The sequence below is a fragment of the Sinohyriopsis cumingii genome, chromosome 8, assembly GCF_028554795.1.
Source record: "Sinohyriopsis cumingii isolate HCF-2022 chromosome 8, ASM2855479v2, whole genome shotgun sequence".
NCBI lineage: Eukaryota > Metazoa > Mollusca > Bivalvia > Unionida > Unionidae > Sinohyriopsis > Sinohyriopsis cumingii.
Window position 1 is genome coordinate 41,406,878 of NC_142968.1, and position 22,866 is coordinate 41,429,743.

General features: G+C 33.9%; 1 protein-coding gene across 3 annotated transcripts in view; it reads left to right on the plus strand.

Moving 5' to 3' along the window:
- LOC149793348 (uncharacterized) overlaps nt 1-22,866 on the plus strand; it is a 238,037-nt gene that overhangs the window by 145,916 nt on the left and 69,255 nt on the right. For all 3 annotated transcript variants that reach the window (XM_089967332.1, XM_089967334.1, XM_089967333.1), the window contains 10 exons: nt 981-1,085; nt 3,029-3,203; nt 4,518-4,584; nt 5,703-5,870; nt 7,988-8,102; nt 13,301-13,426; nt 14,575-14,794; nt 19,018-19,139; nt 19,820-20,036; nt 21,638-21,877. In XM_089967332.1, coding sequence (XP_089823458.1) covers nt 981-1,085; nt 3,029-3,203; nt 4,518-4,584; nt 5,703-5,870; nt 7,988-8,102; nt 13,301-13,426; nt 14,575-14,794; nt 19,018-19,139; nt 19,820-20,036; nt 21,638-21,877 — 1,555 coding nt within the window. The remainder of the gene's footprint in view (nt 1-980; nt 1,086-3,028; nt 3,204-4,517; nt 4,585-5,702; nt 5,871-7,987; nt 8,103-13,300; nt 13,427-14,574; nt 14,795-19,017; nt 19,140-19,819; nt 20,037-21,637; nt 21,878-22,866) is intronic.

Below are 22,866 nucleotides of genomic sequence, written 5' to 3' on the forward strand. Positions count from 1 at the left end.
AGATTAGGTCATGAGAGATATTAGGTTGGAGTCTGCATTTATCAGATGGCATGATGTATGTATAACATTTATTGTGTTGATGGCAATGGCGGCATCAACATTAAGATTCGGTACTGAAGCTTTTGAAGTCATATACAGTGGAGTTACTTCATAAAAGGAAAAGGACTGTATTCTCAAATTCCTGTATATATATGATTGTGTGTACAAATGTAGAATACCAATCGAGAGTATTTCTAATTTTCATCACATGTCTGTTTGTCTTACACCACATGATATCAAAATAGCGTTTTGATTGGTGCATGTATGATGTCACATTTGTTTGCTATTATTCTTTATCTTGAATTTCAGTAATTATTTAACATATTTGTTTTTAATCCCATTTCCAAATTTATGTGAAATTTTTCTGTGTAAATGAAACATTACATTCTATCTTTAAATATATATATTGTATCATCTTTATTCTTGTTCTTGATTTTGTTTATAACCTATGCTTTGTAGCTTGGTATGTGCAAAAATTATAATCCTTCATTATGCATCAGTGTGGACAGGAAAATTTCACCTTTGGGATCAGAATTCTGCATCAGACTCTAGGCTTTGCCTCATATCTAATAAAAATTTCTTACCCAAAGGTGGCTTTGCCTAAAAAATTCTGACCCAAACATGGAATTTTTCTTTCCTTCACTAATGGTTATAAATGATTTTAATATTTTAGAAACCATTGATTAATACCAGTTGCACAGGTTTCCCATACCTAATGGGTTACACAATAAAATATGCTGAGCTTGCATTTTCTTTAAACTCAAGATATCTGAATTGAAAATTCTGCTAAAGGGAGGTAAAGTAAGAATTATAAGAGGAAAAGCAGAACATTCCAGATATGAGAGTTAATTCTTTTGGCTACAGAAATAAAGGAAAATCCATCCGCACCAGCTTAGCATGTATTTTCAGTACTTATTGAATGTCTAATTTGTTCATTGCAGGGCACAATCAACATCTTGTCTCAAATAGGACAGGATACAGCTATTACTGAACAGCAGATAAAGGTGGTCAAGGCACAGTTAGACAAAATAACCAGGCTTAAAAAGGTAAATTTTCACACTGAAGTGGTTGCTTTTATGCCTCCACTGCTTGCTTCATGGGCATTATGATTTTAGACACATCCATCTGTACATCTGTATGACTCTTTGTTCATCCTGAGAAGCTTATTAGTAAAATTGTACACGTGCATAGAAAAATATTAATCAGGTGATTGGTATCTATATGTAGATTACCTGATTAGATTTTCAGGCCACTGCAGAAATATTTTAGTTTCTTTTTCACATTTTTTTTCTTCATTTGGACTTTATGCAACAAAACCTCTGGCAAAAACCAATTGTGTTTGATTAGACTTGGTAGATATGTTTGTATTCATGTCTAGATTTTTGTGCCATTGTACCAGTGGTTAAATGGGGGCATGCATGTTTTAAAAATGAGAAATGTAGTTATATTTATGTCCAGAAATCCTACTAGTTGCCATAGAAAAGAACTCTATCTGTTTGCATGTAGAATTTTGCATGAAATGCATTCATGCATTGTTAATTTAATATGACTCAATTCTTAAACAAGAAGAAATGCATGCTTAAAGTTTTGCTCATTATTGAACTCATTTTACTGTCAATTCAGTGTTTTTTTCATGCATACCAATTTTCATGGGTACCAGTTTTCATAGATATTATAGTTAAAATACACAGCAAACAATGTTCCTTTTGTCATTTCTTTTGTATGAATTTGATGATTAGTAGATTTGTCTTGTATTTCTAAGAGTTACTGCCCTTGTTAAGCTTAGTGGTCCCAATGATTTTTAACAACTCGGGTATTCATATTTTTTATTAGGCTTCAGTCAAATTCATGATAAATTGTCATCTTTCCAAAAGTTTGGGTGAGTTCAGTGATGGCCTGATATTACAGAGTTATGGCCCTTGGGTAGGTCAGACTAGGCATCCTACTGGCTTGAGAACACTAGCATTCACATTACTTGTTTTAGTTCAACCAAATTGACTATGAAACTTCACCTTAATGATGTCTTGGTTGAGTTTGATGCTGAATAGATTTGACTGTTTCTTACGGAGTTGTAGCCCTTGATTAAGTTAGAATGAGCATCTCTAGGCTTATAATCATTTTAGCATTCCAACTTTTATTTGATTCCAATTAAATTTGCATCACATGGCTTTAATTTTTAGAGCTGTAGCTCTTGAAAGATTTAGAATAGTCATTCCACTGGAATGTGAACACTCTAGTCACATTTTCTGTATAATTTCACCTTAACAAGGTCTCATTTGACCTCTGTGATGATAAGATTTGTATTATATTTTACATAGTTATGGCTTTAAATGACTTTGGTATCTCACTTACTTCTGATCAATTTAGCATTCACATGTATGGTTGAAATCCAACCAAATTTGAAAATAAAACCATCCTCAGCAAGGTCTCTGATGATGAACTGATTTTGATTCTTTCTTTTTTTACAGACATTTGTTCTTGACTGACTTTGAATAGTCATGCATCCAAACGAATTTTGAATACATTAAAATGTACATTTTTTGTACGATATCAACCAGATTTCCTGACAAGCTTTATCTTGGTGTTAAATGTGTTTTATAATCAGCAGATTTGGACCATATTTTACAAAGTTCTTGATACACTTGTTAAAGGCTTCTATAAATAAACGTTCATATTTTTTTTCTTCAATCATATTATGCATGAACTTCACATTTAACAAGATCATGCATGTTATCAAGTTAAGAAAGATTTTGTCTATATTTTCCTGAGCTATTGCTTATGGTTGAATCAGTACTATGCTCAGTTCCGTGTCCTGTAGCCTTTTAGTGTATGGTGGAAGGACACGGAGGCTATGTTTTGTGGCAAGTTTCTATATTTTATTGGCAGGGGCATCTACATCATATTGACACATTTATAGATGTTGGTAAATAAAGCTAAATATATCAAAAGAGAGCAAAATATGTTTACAATAAGTCTCCCTTTATTTTAGCTGCTGCCAGAGTACCAGGTTGCCCATGAGAGAGCCGTGTACAAAGCCATTGCCATTGTGGCAGACACTAAAAAAGTGGTGCAAAACATCGACATCGACAAACTCCATGAGCTGCGAGCGATGCAGAAGCCAATCATAGATATAGAGGATCTGATGGCTACAATTATCATGATATGTAAATGAAAAACTTTTTATTTTTTTATCGACAACAATATTATCTTGTTATATCAAATTAAAAACTTTGTTTCTTGTAACATTTTACCTTTTCATTTTTATCTTGTAGAACTTTATTTTTACCATTTTTACTTTTGTTTTTAAGGGTCTATTCCTAAAAAAAATATTTTGCAGTTCTTAATATATATATATATATGTAAGCAACTGACAACGAACAGTGCAAATTAGTATCTAGCTAGCCTAATTGCTTTTGACTCTCATTGAGTCTTTTTCAAAGGCAAATAAAAAACTTTGACAAGACAAACAAATAAAACACAAAAACCATTGTTTGCAAAACTTTACATTCCCAGCCATGTCAAGTTTTTCAAACACAACAGTTTTTGTGTTTTATTTGTTTGTTTTGTCTGTGTTTTGTATTTGCCTTTGAAAAAGACTCATTGAGAGTCGAAAGCACTTAGGCTAGCTAGATTCTAGTTTTGCAATTTTCGTTGTCAGTTTATTGCATTTATCTTAATCAATCCCTGACTTACATGATCCCTTGCTGGATCTAGTGCACTTGAAAGGACTGCTATTTGTCATATGATTTGTATTCTTTATATATATATATATATATATATATATATATATATATATATATATATATATATATATATATATATATATATATATATATATATATATATATATATTGAACATTACTTTTAATTGGCACCATGTATTGTGCTAATGTGCTGCTAAATCCACACTACATACATTCATTTCTTATTTACATTACTTTTATTTACCAGTGTTCCAGAACTTATTTTTCCACAGTCTCTCAATGCAAAAACTATAAACAACTGGATTAAATACATTAAATTTTTCCCTGGATGCCTGCAGCTGTGTAAATGTCATCTGTAACTTCTGTAAAATTATGGTCAAAATTGTTTGCCAGGAAAGTTTAGTGCAGTCACCTGTGATACTTTTTGGCTTGCAACATCATAATGATTGTTAAGAATTAGATCCACCTCCACCTGACACTATCATTAAAGTACAATATATAGCAATTACTCTTAGTGAGACAGTATGATTTTAATATAGATATTATTACATGAGTCAGAAATTAATAAATCTGATGATCGGAAACAAGGGCAGCAGAACTCTTATTTTAATTTATTAGCAGATGTTGGGTGACACAGACTTAAATAGTTAAATGATTAATAATTCATTTCTCAAACAATCATAGAGATTTTATATATAAAACATTGCAGTAAAATTGGTAGTTTTTGGAGTCCTTTATTGACAAATAATGTCTTTCTCATATTTTTTGTTTCAGTGAAGTCACCAACTGCTGATTTGACATGGCAGAAAGGAGCAAAACGACAAATGGCTAACCTGGAAAGGTTTGTGACATGACTTTATTTAGTATATCTTTGGCTACTGTAATTTGCCTGCTTGTTTACACATAGAAACAGTAATGAACTGTATGAGAAAGTTTGCAAATAAATGCTATTCATTGTTGTGCCTAGATTTAAATTTTAGACAGACATTGTCCCAGTGTATAATGTTTTAAGAGGGCATTTGTAAAATATGAAGAGATACTTCATATTTCAGATTTGCTCTTGAAATAATGGACAGAGATTAATTATATCTGCTTTTCAAAATAAATATTAATTACATTCAAAATTATGTTGGTTTTTTTTCTTCATTTTTGAGTCTGACAGTATAATGCATTTTGTTTTCTGTGCATTTTGATCTGCACTAAACAAGTCATTTTAACTGCCTGAGTTGGTGATGTTAATGGGCCATGCTGTTTTACTTAGTTGACTGGCAATCCAACTCCATTAATCAATTAAATGTTTTTGAACTTTATTTTATTAAATAAGCTGTAGTGTCAGTCTGGTTTTCTTATTGTTAAAGTGTTTGGTGGTAAAAAATCCATTCAATGCCTTGAAGCAAATTACAGGCAATGACTGACAAGGACCCATTACAGGCATTGACTGACAAGGACCCACATTACTAATTTCAAACCACAAATGATAAGAATGTTTTAAAGCAAATTACAGGCAAGGACTGACAAGGACCCACATTACAAATATAAATCACAAATGATAAGAATGCCTTAAAGCAAATTACAGGCAATGACTGACAAGGACCCACATTACTAATTTCAAACCACAAATGATAAGAAAGCCAGGATATTACAGCATGCATGTCAGCTTGCAGTACCATGTTTTCAAAATGGACATTTTCCAATAATTGCAGAATTCATGCAGTCTCATGCTCTAGGCACGACACTTACCATCATATAGATGTTCCATCTTTGGGATTGTATAGACTGTTTGTAGCACAGAAAACACAAGCCCTCATGTGTTTGTCATTTTCCAGCTGTTACATTGTTTGTAAGAATAAAAGCTTTAAAAATCTCCAGGCCAGGTCTTGTTTGACGATTTTGTACTGTTCATATAGTTTTTATGACTGATTTGTTCTTGTTAATCTTCTAAGTTATTTCTTTTGGTAGATTCATAGAGGAGCTGACATCTTTTGATGACAACCAGTTGCCAGAATCCACACTAAACTTGGTCGAACCTTACCTTAAAAAATCGTCCTTTGATCCTGAGACACTGGAGCGAAAAACACAAAACTCGGCTTGTGGATCCCTCTGCAAGTGGGTCAGAGGAGTAGTTAGGTTAGTATTATTACATGCCATGGATTGAAAATGAAGCTGTATATCTGTATGTGTCAACAGGAACAGCGAATTTCAAACTTCTGTACATGTCATGAAAGGAGAAGGAGTGCAAAAGCTGTTTCTGGCACCCAATATTAAACATATTCATGGTAACAATTTCCAAACACATGAAACAGCAAAGATTTTATGATAAGAATCTAAAAAAAATTTGTACAATGTGTATATCTGTCTACAAGTCAAGTCCAAATGCAGATTGCACAGACCCAGATCTGCCATCAAATAATGCACCAGCAGATCTGAGTCTGTTTAGCTTATTTGGAGTAATCAGTAAAACAATGGCAGATCAGGGCCTATGTTATCTACAGTTAGACTCCACTAATAAGTCAGTATATACAGTACACGTGTAGGGAAAAAAATTACATAATGACGTGATTTTACTTATTAATTAAGTAAATCAGTAAGTGATTGTCTATTTTAAAGACATTTTACTTGAGACATTACAAAACTATAAGAAAGTATCAGTAATACACTCGTAAGATTATAGTCATCTGGTCACAAGATAACTTTAAACATGTATACTTTTGACTGTGCATGGCAAAAAATGCAGTGATAGACATATATTTCTTTATCAAATTCATCACCTAATCATAATACTTTTGAAATATAATTACTTAATAACAATTACAGCTTTCCAAAGTTCAGTTTTAACGATAGAAACGCTAAAAGTTGTCTGCCCATATAGGTGGGGGCCAGACAAGAGTGATCTTCCCTTGGATATATAGATTGGCAATAATTCCTGTCCATACTTATGTTCTACTGGTGTTGTGATAGCAAGCATGCTGTTGTACAGTGTTTTTTTCCCACACTACTCAGATTCTCACATAAGGAATGTATACTCCATCTATATTCCTAATTATTTCTCACTCTTTTCTGCCTGAGACGTAACTTACAATGTATGGGACCTGATTCAGGATATACATGTCACATGCAAACATGGAATGGGGCTACAGTCTTAGCCAGGCATAGTGCAGAATTAAAAGGTAGGCAAATAGTGCATCAGCAAAAGAGAAGATAACACCATTAATAGGACTGCCTTGATTCCACATTGGTATGACAGCCCATCTTTACTTACAATGACATCTGAGGCAGAGCAAATGGTCAACACCAGCTTGGACAGGCTGCATCTGATGCAAGTGAAGACTGATTATAGAGATCCAATATCCTCTTACTCATCCCAGCATCATGTACCTCAAACAGAACATATATTTTTTGGCAATACTGTTAGGACTTATTCTAGGTAGGAATGACAGCCCATCGATACATACTCTGACATTTAAGGTCGATTGACAGCATTCAGCACTAGCTCAGATGTGGCTTCACCTGAGGCAGGTTGGAATTGGTTACAGGTATCCAGAATCCCCTAACCAATCCCAGCATCATGAACCTTACACCATAAGGAGGTTTCATCCTGTCAAGACCAGACTGTCATCAGATATAGATTGCTCAGTCAATGCTGAATCCAGCCTAACCATCATTACAACTATCCTGAGAAACTGGTAAAATGTGGATGCCCTGCAACTACTCAGCATTCAGCACCAGCTAAGATGTGGCTTCAACTATTCAAGACTGTTAGGTTACTAAAGATAGCTCTTGCTGACAAATGCTAATGCCACTCTTTGGATGGTTATAGATTCAGCTCTCAGCCCGCTCATTCAGGCATCATGGTTTGGAGTATGGTCATATCAACATGTGGTTTTCACTAAGAGAATTCTTATGATGTCTAGTTGGTCCTAATTGAAAATGTGACTGTTCTGCATGTGTGTGTGTGTGTGTGTGTGTGTGTGTGTATATATATATATATATACACACACACGCACACATCAGTACTATAAATACAGTATTGAAAGAAACAATTCATGCTTTACAATGGTAAATGGCAGAGGTCATCTTGGTTTCAACTTTATAGTGACTTCCAATTCATGGTCTAACTTGCCCATGAGTACTTCTAAAATCGATATCATATGAATTTAAAGTGATTCACTTTTTCCCAAACATAGTTTGTATCTTTGTGAATTACAGGAACTGCAGGTACCAATCTGTATCTATGTGTTTTACAGGTACCACAGGATGATGATCTCCAAAGTGAAGCCACTTCACCAGAAGGTTGATGAAACCACTCAGGCTGTGGATGATGCTGAACACAGAATGTTGACTCTTGAAAACAAACGCAAGGTAACACATTTGTATACATTTTGAACTGAAAGTAGAGTCAAGGCAGGATCTTAACATTAAGTCAAATTTAATAATAATAATAATAATATTAATAATAATCATAATAATGACCTTATTTAAAGAAGGTAACACAATTAGCTAAGAACTAATCTACCTTGAGGCCCTCATACAAAGGAATTTATTTATTTTAGCTGCATCTCTGAAGCCACTGGATATATTGGGTTTGGAAGAAGGAAATAGAGTGGGCATTTCTGATCTCAACTGGAATACTATTCCAGAGCAGAGTTCCAGAGTATTGGAAACCTTTTTTAAATAACTCCTTATTTGGTTTGGAAATTTTATACTGTTTGATAGACATGGATCACAGGCGGGGAGTATTACCAGGTAGCCTATACTGGAATAGTGATTGTAAATATTCAGGAGCACTATTGCTTTTCTCAAACAGATTCGGTCTTTAATAGGTAACATTTTTAACCTACCAGCTAAATTTTCCTTGCTTTCTTTCTGGATTGATATTAGCCCAAATGCTCTTTTTTGAAGATGTGCCAGCTTTGCTATGTTTTTATCATTTGAGTTACCCCATACTGTATTACAGTAGTCTAAATAGGGTTGTATGTAACTGTTATAAAATAGTTTTCTGTGCATTTTAGGGAGAAAATCTCTTATCCTACTTAGAAGCCATAAACTTGAATTGACTTTTTTACTGATATGTTTGATATGTTCAGTCCATGATAGGTTATTATCTACTAGAACACCAAGTAGTCCATCATGACAGACCATTTGCAAATTTGTATCCTTCCATGTCAGACATAGTTCATCACTATCAAGATTTGTCCTGTGTTGAGATAAGTAATATTTGAGTTTTACCAGTATTTACCACCATGCCATTGCATGTGCACCAGTTTTCCAGTTTGTTTAGGACATTCTGTAAAGAATCTTCGAGTTCATGCTTTGTGTTTTGGATGTCTGACAATGTTGTGTCATCTGCATAGAGATCTGTAGATGATATTGAGTCTGTTAGTAAAAGTGGTAGGTCATTAATAAATAAAATGAATAGTAATGGACCTAGAATTGAGCCTTGTGGTACTCCATATCTACTTGTTCCAGGTTCAGACAGAACATTATTTATGTAAACATGTTATGTTCTCTCACTTAAGTAAGACGTAAACCATCTAATTGTTCTTTCATCACACTGGTAGATTTTCAGTTTCTTCAAAAGGATTTCGTGATCCACCACGTCAAAAGCTTTTCTGAAATCTACAAATACAGATCCTATTATTCTACTTTGGTCAAGTGCTTGAAGCCATTTATCAGTTAGGGAGATCAAGGCAGTCTCAGTGGAATGTGTAACAGCAAGTGTTTGGTTAAATATGACATGAATGAGTCATGGACATGTTTTTCAATCAATTTTGAATTTAAATAATTCAAAGCTATAAAATATGAAGATTGATATTAACCAACTTGATTTTGCCTCATTAGAGATTAATTTGGAAGCAGATGAGATGTCAAAATACAGTGTGACCCCACTATAGCACACTCCATTATAACATGAATTTGGGTATAATATGGTTGTAGCATGGCTTCCGAAATTTCATATACATGAACTTTTCTCATACATGATTTTTTTTCATTCATTATTAAAAGTACAAAAAGTATCATTAAAATAGTTTATCATTTTTGGGGAAGAGAGAATTCTAATATAAGAAGATTGTGACATGGCTCCTGCAATTTCATATTCATGTATTTATCTTGTACACGAAATGAGCTTTTTTTCCATAAAAGTACACAAATAACAAGTAAATAGTTTATTCGGGGATCACGCTGGGCTTCGCCGATGTCGAAAGTTCGATTTATTTTCATTACTGGTGACAAAATATACCATCTGGTTATTCACACACACACACACACCCCAAAATTGTTGGCTGTTTAAATTTATATATACAACTTGTGTTTGGAGTAAAGAAATTTAGAGGCACCATGAAAGGACGCCACAAACTTGATATAAAATGCACTGGAATTTATATATTGTTAGATAAACAAATATATTGTTCATATTGACTAACCACCTCAACAGTGCAGTTATATCATAATCTGCTTATTCTGACATCTGGCCTGAGTACTGTATGCTGTAAGATCTTGGCATTTTGTTTTTTTTAAAAACATTTTTGGTAGCGGAGATCAACTGGATGAGGTACTATCTCATAATGAATCTTTCCAACAAAATAGTGTTGGATTATTGGCCGCACGCTAGTAATTAATATATTTATTTTGATTGACCTCTGTGTGTGGATGGTAAGTAAAATTCCTCTTCTTTTGGCTCATTAAATTAAATCCTTCAGAACAGTTATATTTTTTGTAGTAATAAAATTTGTCAGAACAGAATATCTGTGTATTCATCGTCTGTTGACCTTTTTTTAAAAACATTCTGAAGCATGCATCAAAGGTAGTATCATTCCACCATCAGAACTGTCACACACACACACACACACCCAGAGAGACATAGCACAAAAAAACAGAAACAAAAATGGAGATCTACTTGTTGCTCTGTCTATGCTATCAGGACTAGGTACAATCAACCAGCTTTTGAAAGCAGGAAAAGTAACTGCTACAATCAATAAAATGACAGCTCATTTGAATATGCACACTGATAAATGACTTTGCTTCCACTTATTGCCCCATTATTTTGCCGATGAATACATTGTATAAATGAATCTTGTGAATACAGCTAGTCTACAAAATGTGGGGGTAACTGTCAAATTGTGGACTTATTATGATGATTGTATGAAAATAGGCAAATGAAGAAATCATTCTACCTCACTGTGTTTATCAGAGTTATTGTCTGTCTTGTCTTAAAGCAGCTACCTTAAAAACTGTGTTATCACTACTCCTTCTAATGGATGGTCATACTAAGGTAGGGTTTTCAATGAAAGACTTCTCATGATGTCTAGTTGGTCCTAAATGAAAAGGTACAAATCTGATGTCTGATCTTGGTATTGCTTCTTCCCCTGGAAGGAATGTCATATCGACATGGAGTTTTCACTAAAAGACTTCTTATGGTGTCCATTTGATCATAAACGAAAATGGTACTGCTTGCACATCCAGTATGGTTCCCACTGCTGCCATTGAGAATCTTTTTATTGGTAGACATGAATATGGTCATATCACCATGGGTGTTTTACTACAAGACTTAAAATGATGTCTAGTTGGTCTGAAATAAAAATGCTGCTGCTTGGGCATCCAGTATAGCCAGCACTGTTGCCATCTTGAAAATCTTGCTATCACTACGTCTCTTGAATGAATGATCACACCAGCTTGTGGTTTTCACTGAAATGTTTCTTACGATGTATATTTGGTTGTAAATGAAAATGATACCAATCTGACCTCCAATATGGCCACAATAATGACCAGCTGGAATATCTTATTATCAGTATTCTTCCTAGATGGCTGGTCATACTGACATTGTGGTTTCACCAGAAAACAGTTTATCAGTCTAGTTGGATTTAAATAGAAATGGTGTCCATCAGATCTCCAATATAGCCACCATGGCAGCCATAATGAAAATCTTCTTGCTACTTCTTCAAAACAGAAAGTCATATCAACATGGGGTTTTAACCAGAAACGTCTTATAATGTCTTGTTGGTCTTAAATTAAAATAGTGCTGCTCTGATGTCCAAAATGCACACCATTATAACCATCTTGAAAATCTTGTTATTGCTACTCCTTCTAGATGGAAATCATTTTTACATGAGGCTTTCACCAGCAGCCTTATTTTGATATCTAGTTGGTCCTCAATAAAAATTGTACCACTTGTATATGCAGTATAGCTGTCATGTTGATTGTCTTTAAAATCATGCTGTCGCTACTTCATACTGAATGAATGGTCATATGAATAGGGGGTGTCACCAAAAGACTTCTAGTTATGTCTGATTGGTCCTAAATGAAGTGATGCCAATCTGGCATACATTTTGGCCACCACAGCAGCTAATTTGAAAGTCAAGATATCATTGAAGAATGTGAGATGGTTTTAACACTCAGCAGTTAAAGAGAATACATTGTCTTATCCTGAATTCTTGGAAAGTGTTTTTGCCCAGTAGAGTATCAGTCCCTTCAGGACACACGGTACTAATTCAACTCCAATAGTAAACATATGGAAACACCATCATATTCAAAATTCAATAACTTAAAATTTCTGGGTGCTGATGATGAGACCTATAATTCTCCATGCACATCTAACCTTGGTGCAAGCTTATGTGTGGAGAACGCCATATGACCCACGGCATTTTGTTTATCTACATGTGCATGAAACACATGTTATTGATTCTGCACCAAATGAATCAGGTGCTACTTTCATTATTGAGTACTCCTGAGTCAAGCCTGTAAAAAGACTAAAATTGCATCAGTAGAAATTTGTCTATATTTTTTTAAAATTACATATAGGACAAGCTCTCAAAAGATATTTTTACTAAAAATTTTAATTTTCATTATTAACCAATTATGGACCACCAAACCCGTAAATACTCTATTATTTCTTCACCCATTTCTAGACTGGTTAACAGTTCTTCCGTATAATTAGTACCGTGTGACCTTCATTGGACTTACGTTTTTAGAGTTATTGCCCTTCTTGTCCAGCAGCTAAATGCATTGTAAGACAGAATCATTTGAATGTTAGTTGTTCAGCAGCTTTCTGTTGATTGCTGTAAATATTATGGTCATTGTCAAAAAATGCACATATTGACATAAAAATGCACATATTTACAACTTTTACTGCCCCTTTTGACTTACAGCTAGATATGACAGAATTTTGTGAATGCAGTTACTTTATGAGTTCTGTAATATGGTCATCATCAACAGATCTCCACCTTGACCAGTCATTGTACTCATGCTGTATTCGGAAGAGTTGTGCACTTTTTTTTGGCTGTACACTCATCTCCATCTTAGGGTATAATCGGATGCAGGAGATACAGGGATATATTTGTTTGGGCAAATTACTTACCCATTCCTCTTGTTGATATTAGTTTTGTTTTAAATTGTCACTGTATTGTTATTTGATTTTGCTCAAGTTTTTCATGAATGATCTAGATCTGTGGGTCAGAGGCTACAGGTGTTCTTGGTCAATGGACAGGAAGTCCTTGGTATAGAGGTGGCATTTATCACATGTAAAATGATTCGGTTCATATTGTTACATTGTTTCTTTTCAGGGACTTGATGTCAGACTGGCAGATTTGGCACGGGGATTTGAGGAGGCAACAATTGACAAGAATGAACAGGAAGACAAGACAGTCAAGATGAGGAAAATGCTTGACACTGCTGGTCAGCTTAGAAAGGTTAGATCCTTTTTCACTGGGAAGAAAAGTACAGATAATGTAAATTGAAATATATCTTCTATCATATAGCTATAGTTTTATTCAACAAGGAGATTGCATTCCAAGCTTTAGCTTGATACATTCTCTGATGTTTGTTTCTGTTTTCCTTTAAAAAAGAATTTAAGTTTATGTTTGTTTAAAATCTATAATATAGAAAGTTAAACAAAGATCAGCGTTTACAGAGCGGTCATACTGACCCCCTTCCTATATGGCGCCGAATCCTGAATCACCTACAGCCGCCACCTCCACCTCCTTGAACGCTTCCATCAGTGCTGCCTCCGCATCCTCCTCAACAGCCACTGGAGTGACTTTGTCACCAACACTGAAGTCCTCAAACAAGCAAGGATCACCAGCGTTGAGGCCACACTCATGAAGATACAGCTTCGCTGGGCAGGGCACATGTATGGTGAACTGTCAGCTGGCCACTGTGATAGAGGGGCACACTGAAAGAGATATAAAGACACCTTGAGAAAAAAAACTCACCACCTGTGGCATCGATCACTGCCAATGGGCATCACAAGCTTCCGACCGTGAAAGCTGGCGATGTATAGTTCACTAGGCTGCTGACACTTTTGAACAAAACAGACAGGCCATCTTGGAGGAAAAACATTGGTGAAGAAAAAACTGGGAACCATCGGCAGCACCCACCACAACCCAGACATTTCCCTGCAGCCTCTGTGGATGGACATGCCTGTCATGTATAGGGCTCGTCAGCCACCAGCGTGCATGCGATAGACATGGACATACCCCTTCCTAATCTTCGCAAGCGAAGTCAAGCCAACAACTACAAGAAAGTTAAATACATTTGATTTGCAGTTTTCAATTCTTGATATGTGCTTGTTAGTAAAAAATATATTGAATTCTTTCATAGTGATGTTGGTTTTGCATGGAAATTTTAATCTCTACCTACATCTGTAAGATTAATGTTCACATCTCAAATTTTTCCTGTCTACCTTGTCATTTGGAGTTCAATTAAAAATAAAGCAAATTTTACTTATGTCATTAGAATTACAAATACATGACTATCTGTAAACCTTCACGCATTACAGTCAAATAATTGCTTTCCATCAAAATATTTTTCTGATATAAAAATATGTTTTGATCATTAGATCCTCAAAGGAGAAAGACAGCGCTGCCAACAGATTTTTGACTCCTTTGAAAGAAGACTGATTGCAATCCCAGGAGGCTGTGCTATGGCTGCAGCATTTGCAACATACCTTGGACCGTACCACCATAACTTCCGACGGGTCATGCTGACATTACACTGGCCTATCTGTCTGAGAGAGAGAGGAGTTCCACTGGTCATTGATTCTATTGATGGTCTTAAAGGTAGGCATTTAGTTTCAACATTCGTTTGTGTTCACATTTGCTTAATCCAGTTTACCCATGCTAGAGAGCCATGCGGTATTAATAACATCATACCATATGTATTGATGTGGGTAAAGAAATCCCACCTGAGGGTATGTCATGTAAACAGGAAATAGACTTGACCAGGAAATAGACTTTGCCAAGTTTCTGCATACAAATTCTGACCCAGTGGTTTGGATTTCCCTATCCCAAATCACCACCTATGATGGATTATTTTTCATTTCTTTATCAAATTTATTTGTGGTTAAAATTATACTGGTGGAGATATTACCACATACTGCAGTTGTAACTGACATCAGAGACAATGTGTCAGTTTCATGTCATCAATGCATTCATGTGAGATCAAAAGAATCTAGGTTGGAACTGGCACTGAGACAGTAAAATCCCAGTTGAAGGATTAATTATAAATTGGAGACTGTGCTTTTCTCATCTTGATGCCAACCCTTACTTTGATTATATTTTTCACTAATTTGTTTATTTATGGGCCAATGCTAGTGGGAAACGGAGACATAGAAGTATATTTCTTCAACCCCATAATTGGTTTTGTTCCTAAATGTTATAAATCATTATACAGCTTTTGTTCAAAACTCTTATTAGCATATATTTCCTGAACCTCTTGATAGCTTCTCTTCATGCTTGGCAGACTCATTATGGAACCAAGACAGTTGATTCTGCTTGCTAACCATTTTAATTTTTAGGATAAAAGGTGCAATCATAGAAAATTTGAATTTTGGTTTTGATTCAAGGTTTTTCATTTGCATATATTTCCTAAATCCTTGGATGGATATTTTTAATACATGAAATGAATCATTATGAATTTAAGATATTTTATTCCGTAACATGCGTGCTTGCTCCTTAAACTTTGGATCAGGCTTTGCTTATAGTTTTTTTCATCTGTTTATAGTTCCCAAATACCCAGATTGACTTTGTCCATGTTTATGATGAAACAATACGAAGCTTAGGAAATTCATTCAGCAATGTACATTTTTGTTTCTTTGACTTTGAGGTCAATGTCACACTCATGGAAAATAGAAATTGGAGAAATTGCTATTCCTCTTAAAAGTACTTTTTAAAATTCCCTTACCTCATTATGCCTTGGATGTTTTGAAAATTTGTTTTTTTCCTAAAGTAAGTTTTGTATCAAGGAGAAAAAGATTAAGTTGTTCATCAACAATTGCTTGTTACCACTGTGAAAACATCATGGTATATGGGTTTATATGATCAAGATCTTGGACAAATGTGATAATAAACCTGTATCCACGCATAATAATGAGCTCATCTTGTACGTGATTGACTGAACTTGCTCTTTAAGTCCCGTTTCTCAACTGATTTTGATCAAACTTGAATATTGGCTTATATCGACTAGATCTCAGATTAGTTTTAAAGATGAGTTAGATTCATGCATTTTAATAAGAAGATCTTGCATCTGACTGACTAAACTTGTTACCAATTTTGATAAAACTTTGGAATAGATCTACTGGATCCAAAATTGCAGGCTTATTTTTGAGATTGTAGAAAGCATGCAATATAACCTTGTCAGAAGTTCACTTTTAAACCATGCAGCAAGCTTGCACAAGCCTAATTCACAATCTTGCAAAAGCATACATAGTTCATTTGAAGCTTACCATTTACAAGCTTGGGCAGGCTTACTAATACAGGCTTCCAAATTACAAGCTTGCAAACAGAGCCAGCTGTATGAGAAGTACTTATGTAACATCAGTTGTATTATACTAAACATGGTCACATACCTCCATATTTCTAGCTCTTGATGTATGTAAAGTACGAGTAATATCAAACATTAAAATGAAAATGTTAATATATGGTGTAAACTAATGGGCACAATATCTTATTGTCGCAATGAAAGGAACGAATATAGTCATCAAATCATTTAATAATATTCAATAAAGTAAAGATAAGAAAAGCATAAGAATGTGAAATGTGTGGGGAAACTCTTTAAATTTTTGTTCAGTATGGCTTTAGAAACATTTTCCTTCATTTCCATATAGAAGTCCATATGGAGGAAGATGGTGTCAGATCGTTAGGTTCCCTCTGCCATCTGTCAAAACCACAAATGAAAAACAAGAATGTTACCTTTTTGAATTGTTTATGACCACCTCTTCTTAACAAATTCTCTCAGAATAATTCTGCATTCTCCCCTGCTTCTAGTTGATTCAGGTTGCATCCACTGATTCAGAAATAGATTATGCAACATGTACTAGGTAACCAGGAAACAAAGTCGACTATTCACTTCTTTGGCAGAAGCATTTCATTTTTAATTCAACATTCAAAAATCATTTAACAAGACTAAGAAATATCTGTAAGTATTATTCAAGACCATCCTTGAAAGAGTTCCTAAATGTTAGTTTTATTATTCATTTTGAAAAGGCTACAACAAGTGTCAAACCAATGCTACATTAGTTCTTTAAACACAAAAAATGCATTGAAACTTGATACCTTAAGACATTTTGAAATATAATTACTACCATCTTCTTTGAGAATGAAAAGAATTAGATGTAACAACCTCTGAACAATTGTTGAGTTTGGGAGTTCATAAACCAGTCTTCCAACTGTAAAAAAGGGAAGTAACCTCTGTTAAGGCCTCAATACCGAATTAAGTCTCTTGCGGAAGAGCACATTTCATCTTGTGTGATTTTACTATTTAATTTTGTTTTAAAAAAGCAAAATTCATGAAGCTCAATTCTTTATAGAATGCTGGCAGAATGGAATGAATCTGTGTTGCAAATAAAACAAAAATGATATATATTTTAAATTTTTTATTTAGTATGAAAATAACTGATAATTATTTAATCATCTGGGATCCAGATTGTCACTGTAACAGATATAGGATCATCCCTTCAAAACCTTAATGCCAGGAGTTCTCATTACAAAATTACAGAGACTAATTTGATAGTGCATACATTAATTGTAAAAAGCATTTACAAGTACCTGGCATCAAATATCTTGCTGTATTAAGTCAGTCTGTATATAAATTTGTAGTTGGCAATTACTATTTATTTTACAGGATTTTAGTAAATGGAATTCTTTATCCAGTCTTCCATTCACTGACAGAATGATTGCATAGGTGATTGAGCATACAATCACTTAAGGAATTTCTTTATTCAAAAACAAAAACTCAGTTGTTTCTCCAACATAACTATTATTTTTTTAAAAAGATATATTATTAATTTGGAAAAAAGACATTTGTAGAAAAAGTAGCATTTTATATTTAGCATTGGACAGGAAATAATTAAGTTTATTTTAAAAGATATTAATAATGTTCATAGTTAATTTAAGCATAGAGACATGTTGGAATAATACATTTTATTTATGTAGCAGTTAAGTACAAGTAATTCAAGGTTTTAGCATTTTTGCGACATTTAAAATGTACATACATAATATTTAACTCAAGTGCATTATCAGATGCTATGAATAAAAACCAAAATAACATATTTAATTTAACAGTTTAGTTTCTTATACTACAATACATATGATATAGTCACAGCATCTATTCTTCAGCATTTCAGGAAGTACTAATTTCATGCAGAGCCGTCAACTTTCGACTTTCATGACTGATCATTGCAAGGTTGTACAAGCTTACATCAAGAATTTTAGATTTTGCAAGCTTGTAGACTTGGAAGAATTACCTTCACACCCTTGTGCAAGCACCCTTACTAGCTTGTGCAACCTCAGCTAGTTTGTCATAAGCTTGTAGCAAGCCTGTGGTAAGCATGCATTTGGTTTGGGAGAGGCTTATGCTAGGGAGAGCTTGCATTAATTTTACATCTGATAGGCTGAGTATGTTACCACTCTTGAATACTATTTTGTTCTGATTTGGTTTTGATCAAACTTGGTAAATATTCTTATATTATCAAGATCTTGAATGAATACAACTATGAGCAAGATCCAGAACAGATTTATGAGGTGAGCTTTCATTTGATTGGCTGAGATCTTTTACAGCTCTAGAAACTATTTTGATCTGATGTTGCAGAAAATTGTTAAATAGGTTTATGTCATCAAGATGTTGAATAAATTTGATTATTAGCGAAATCCATGCATATTTATTAGGTTATCTTGCATATGATTGGCTGGGATTGTATCATTCTGGAAAAAAGGAAACCAAATTTCAGTAAGATTTTTGCTCTTTAAATAAGTCTTTATATCATCAATTTCTTATATTAATGCAGGTCGAGTTATAGACTGGTCCATTGACTATCTAAAGACAGCATCAGGAGCCAGTCAGGTGTATGATGTGGACTATACATCTGAATTATTGGGACAGAAATATGCTGGTGAAAAACTGAAACGGGTAAAGAACAAAATTATAAGAGGTGTCAATTTCGACTTGTTTGTCATGTGTTTCTTTTTAATTTCTAGTCATCTCCATCGACCTTTAAAAAACATCAATTCAGGTCACCAGATAAGCAAACCTTTTAATTATTGCCTTATTCACAGAATGACTAGGCACAAGGATTTTCCACTAAATACTGAATTTTCTGTAGATGTTGTATAACAAAAATGGACTTTTTGGAAACTTTTTTAAATGGTTGAGCAATTTAATACAAATTATATGTTGGTAAAATTTCAATTTCATATACATATTTCTTGCACTCATTTAAAGTACATTTTATGGATTTTTCCTTTTTAAAAAAATCCATAATTTTAGATACAGTATTTAATTTGTTGCAACTGCAAATTCACAAAATTTGGTACCTAAATAGGAGAAGTTTGTCAGTGCATAATGCACAAAAACATTTCATTGGGGTCTGTTTAGTTTGTTAGGAGTAGTCAGTTAAACAAACTGCATATACCCTGATCTGCTGGCACATCATGTGAGGGTAGATCATGGTCTGTTTTATTTGCTGTTACACCTTATTTATAAGTGAGCACATATGGTATTTAAATAAAGCTTCATTAGTCATCTTGAAAATAATAAACATTTCTTATCAAAACCTGGTACAAATTATAGCTGTTAATTTTCTTTGTCAGATTGAGGAAGAAGAGGTTGGGGAGGAAACAGAGGAAAAACTGAAAAAGACTGATAGAAGTGAAGAAATGAATGAAGTTGTTGAAGGGGAAGAGAAGACAGGGGAGGAAAAGGAAGGAGGAGATGGAGAAGAAAAACAAGACGAAGGAACAGAGAAGGTGGGAGACACAAAAGAGACCTCTGAGAAGGAGGTTGCTAAAGCAGATGAAGATGAAAAAGGTTAGAGAATATTAATTATATATTTTATATTAATCATGAATTTAGATTCTACATGTATCTACTTTGAGACCAGTAATGAAAAACTTTTCAAAATGCAATAGTCTCATTTTCTTCCAAATTTTACATTCAGGAGCCATTTTCCCATCCCTGTTTACTATTTTTACAGTACATTATTTACCAGTTTGTGGTAAAGCTTTGCATTTTCAGGGTTTTGTTTAACTTGAAACAGGTCTCAGTGTGATCATTATTTATAAAAAAACTTCTTATGTGAACTGCAAATATTTCTTTTCCTGCATTTTTTGTTACAGCAATGAGAAAATAACCTTTTCTCATGACTTCTGAATATATTTTCAAGTACTTCTTCATTAGCATTTTTGCATGAAGCGAAGAAAGGATACCGTTTCTAAATTTTGTAGTTTAATGCATGCAGGCATTATGTTACCTTGTGTTTTTGTAATTCATGACTTAAAACTGGAGTGTCAAGCAAAATCTTATACAATTTCCATAGGTTTCAGACTGTCACTGTTTATGTCCCGCAGTGATAATAGGAGACATGCTGTTTGCTTCTATTCATCCGTATGTCATTCATAATTCATTTTAACACAATAGGAAAAAAACTGTAACTTTGAGCCATGAAATGTTTGCACAACTATATCCTGGTCATAAACTGATTACCTATTTATATCTCAGACCATTACAGTCATTTTTAAAACACCAGATTTACATACTTTGTAGTTTTTTTATAAAAAATCATGGAAAATTTTTGTGTATAATAAAGTGCAAACTAGTAAAGTTAGACAATGAAATTTGGTAGATAATATTGTATTTATATGCAGATTGTGATTTTTAGGTTCTTACAACAATGTTTAATTTTAAAAAAAATGGATTTTGAGCTTTTTGGCGAAGGTTTTTTGTTATGAAAACCTTGTCAGTACAGCTGAAGAAAAACTACTTGAGGCAGACATAAAATTTATACTTTGTTTTGGAATTTGAACTATTATGACAAAAATAACTTGTTAGCTGGATTAGGTAAAATCCACTTGACATTAACAAATTAAATATTTAGTAGGTGTAACTATTTATATATAGATGTGCTGATTAAAGTCCATAACAAAAAGTCCATAAGCTCATTGTTTGATGCATATTTTGTAACTTTTGGGACTTGTACTTTCTAGCAAAAACCGTATTTTAGGAGGATTGAACAAAAACCACTGATGTAGAAAAATGAAATTTAGTAGCCAAGTTTAGATTTGTATGAAGATGACCTGAGAAGAATTTTGGGCTATTACTTCAATTTTGAAAAATATCCTTTATTTTTAATTTTTTTAAAAATTAAAATGTTTGTATTAAGAACAGTCGACAAAGAACATTACAGCATTTGGAGCATACATATTTTACAAACACAGATTCATGGTTGTTATCATAAATATGTCACCCAAAATAAAACAGTTCATGATATAGTCAAAATTTTAAGCATTTTAAGTCTCATATTTGGCTAGAGTTCCCCCTCTATATATATATATATATATATATATATATATATATATATATATATATATATATATATATATATATATATAACACATGAACACTCCTTGCAGACCGTGCCTCTCCAGTTCAGAAAGATGATGATGAGAGTCCACGGGTGCCAGATGTCGACCAAACACAGAGGGAAGAGGATGAAGGAGAGGAAGGACAGAAGGTCCCAGCAGATGACATGGAGAGCCAATACACTGAGAGTACTTCCCCCATGTTATCATCCGCACAGTACAACAAATATGTCCGCTCTCTAATCAAGCTGCTGGTGGGAGAACAAACACTGAATGAATGGACCAAGAAAGGTAGTTACTGGTTATATCATACTAATTTTCTTTGCTATTCACTTCACTTTACCAATACATTAGGTCACTTTTACTGATCAGATCTTAGTAAGCTGCAAAGTCTGTTTGGATTTTTAGCTGCTAACTTTTGTAGTTCTTTTAGTATCATGCTACAAAAAGAACTAGGTGTATATATTGCCAGATTTATTATTAAATATACTGGTCGAACATCCATCCATCCATTATCTGTTAGGAGATGATTGTTGTCACTTGTGTATCCAAACTGTTTGAAAGAAACTCATGAAACTTGGCAGGGAGTTTCAACCTAAGGTCTAGTTGTTCCTGAATGAAAATGGTACACCTGAAACATCCATTATGGCAACTACAGCAGCCAACTTACAAATCTTGTTATTACTACTCATTCAGAGTAGAGGGTCATATCAGCATGGAGTTTACACTAAAAGACTTCTTGGAAAGTGATACCAATCTTACACCCATCATGGCCATCATTTTGGCTTTTGAAAAATATCTTATGGTTTATTTCTCCTGCAAGGATGGTCAGATATTCTTGGGGTTTTCACAAGGACTTCTTATCATCTGCAGAAGAGAAATGATACATATCTGACTTCAAATATGGCTGTCATGGTGGTCATCTTGAAAATCTCATTATTGTTCCTTCTCCTGAAATAATGGTTATATCAACACAGGAATTCCTTCTTACACTTTTCATAATATGTAACTGTCCTGGTATAGATATTACCATCTAATATGGACACTACAGTGGCTATCTTGAAAATATTTGAATGTCTTTTCTCCTTCAAAACAGATAGTGATTTTGGCATACAGTATTCATTAAAAACACTTCTAGGACGTGCAATATGTAGTTAGTCCTGTATTAAATGTTGCTGATATAACATCCAAAATGGCTGCCTTATCAGTTATCTTTAAAGTCTCCTTATTGCTTGTTATCCAGAACAGATAATTGTATTGTCTTGGGCTTGTCATTGTAA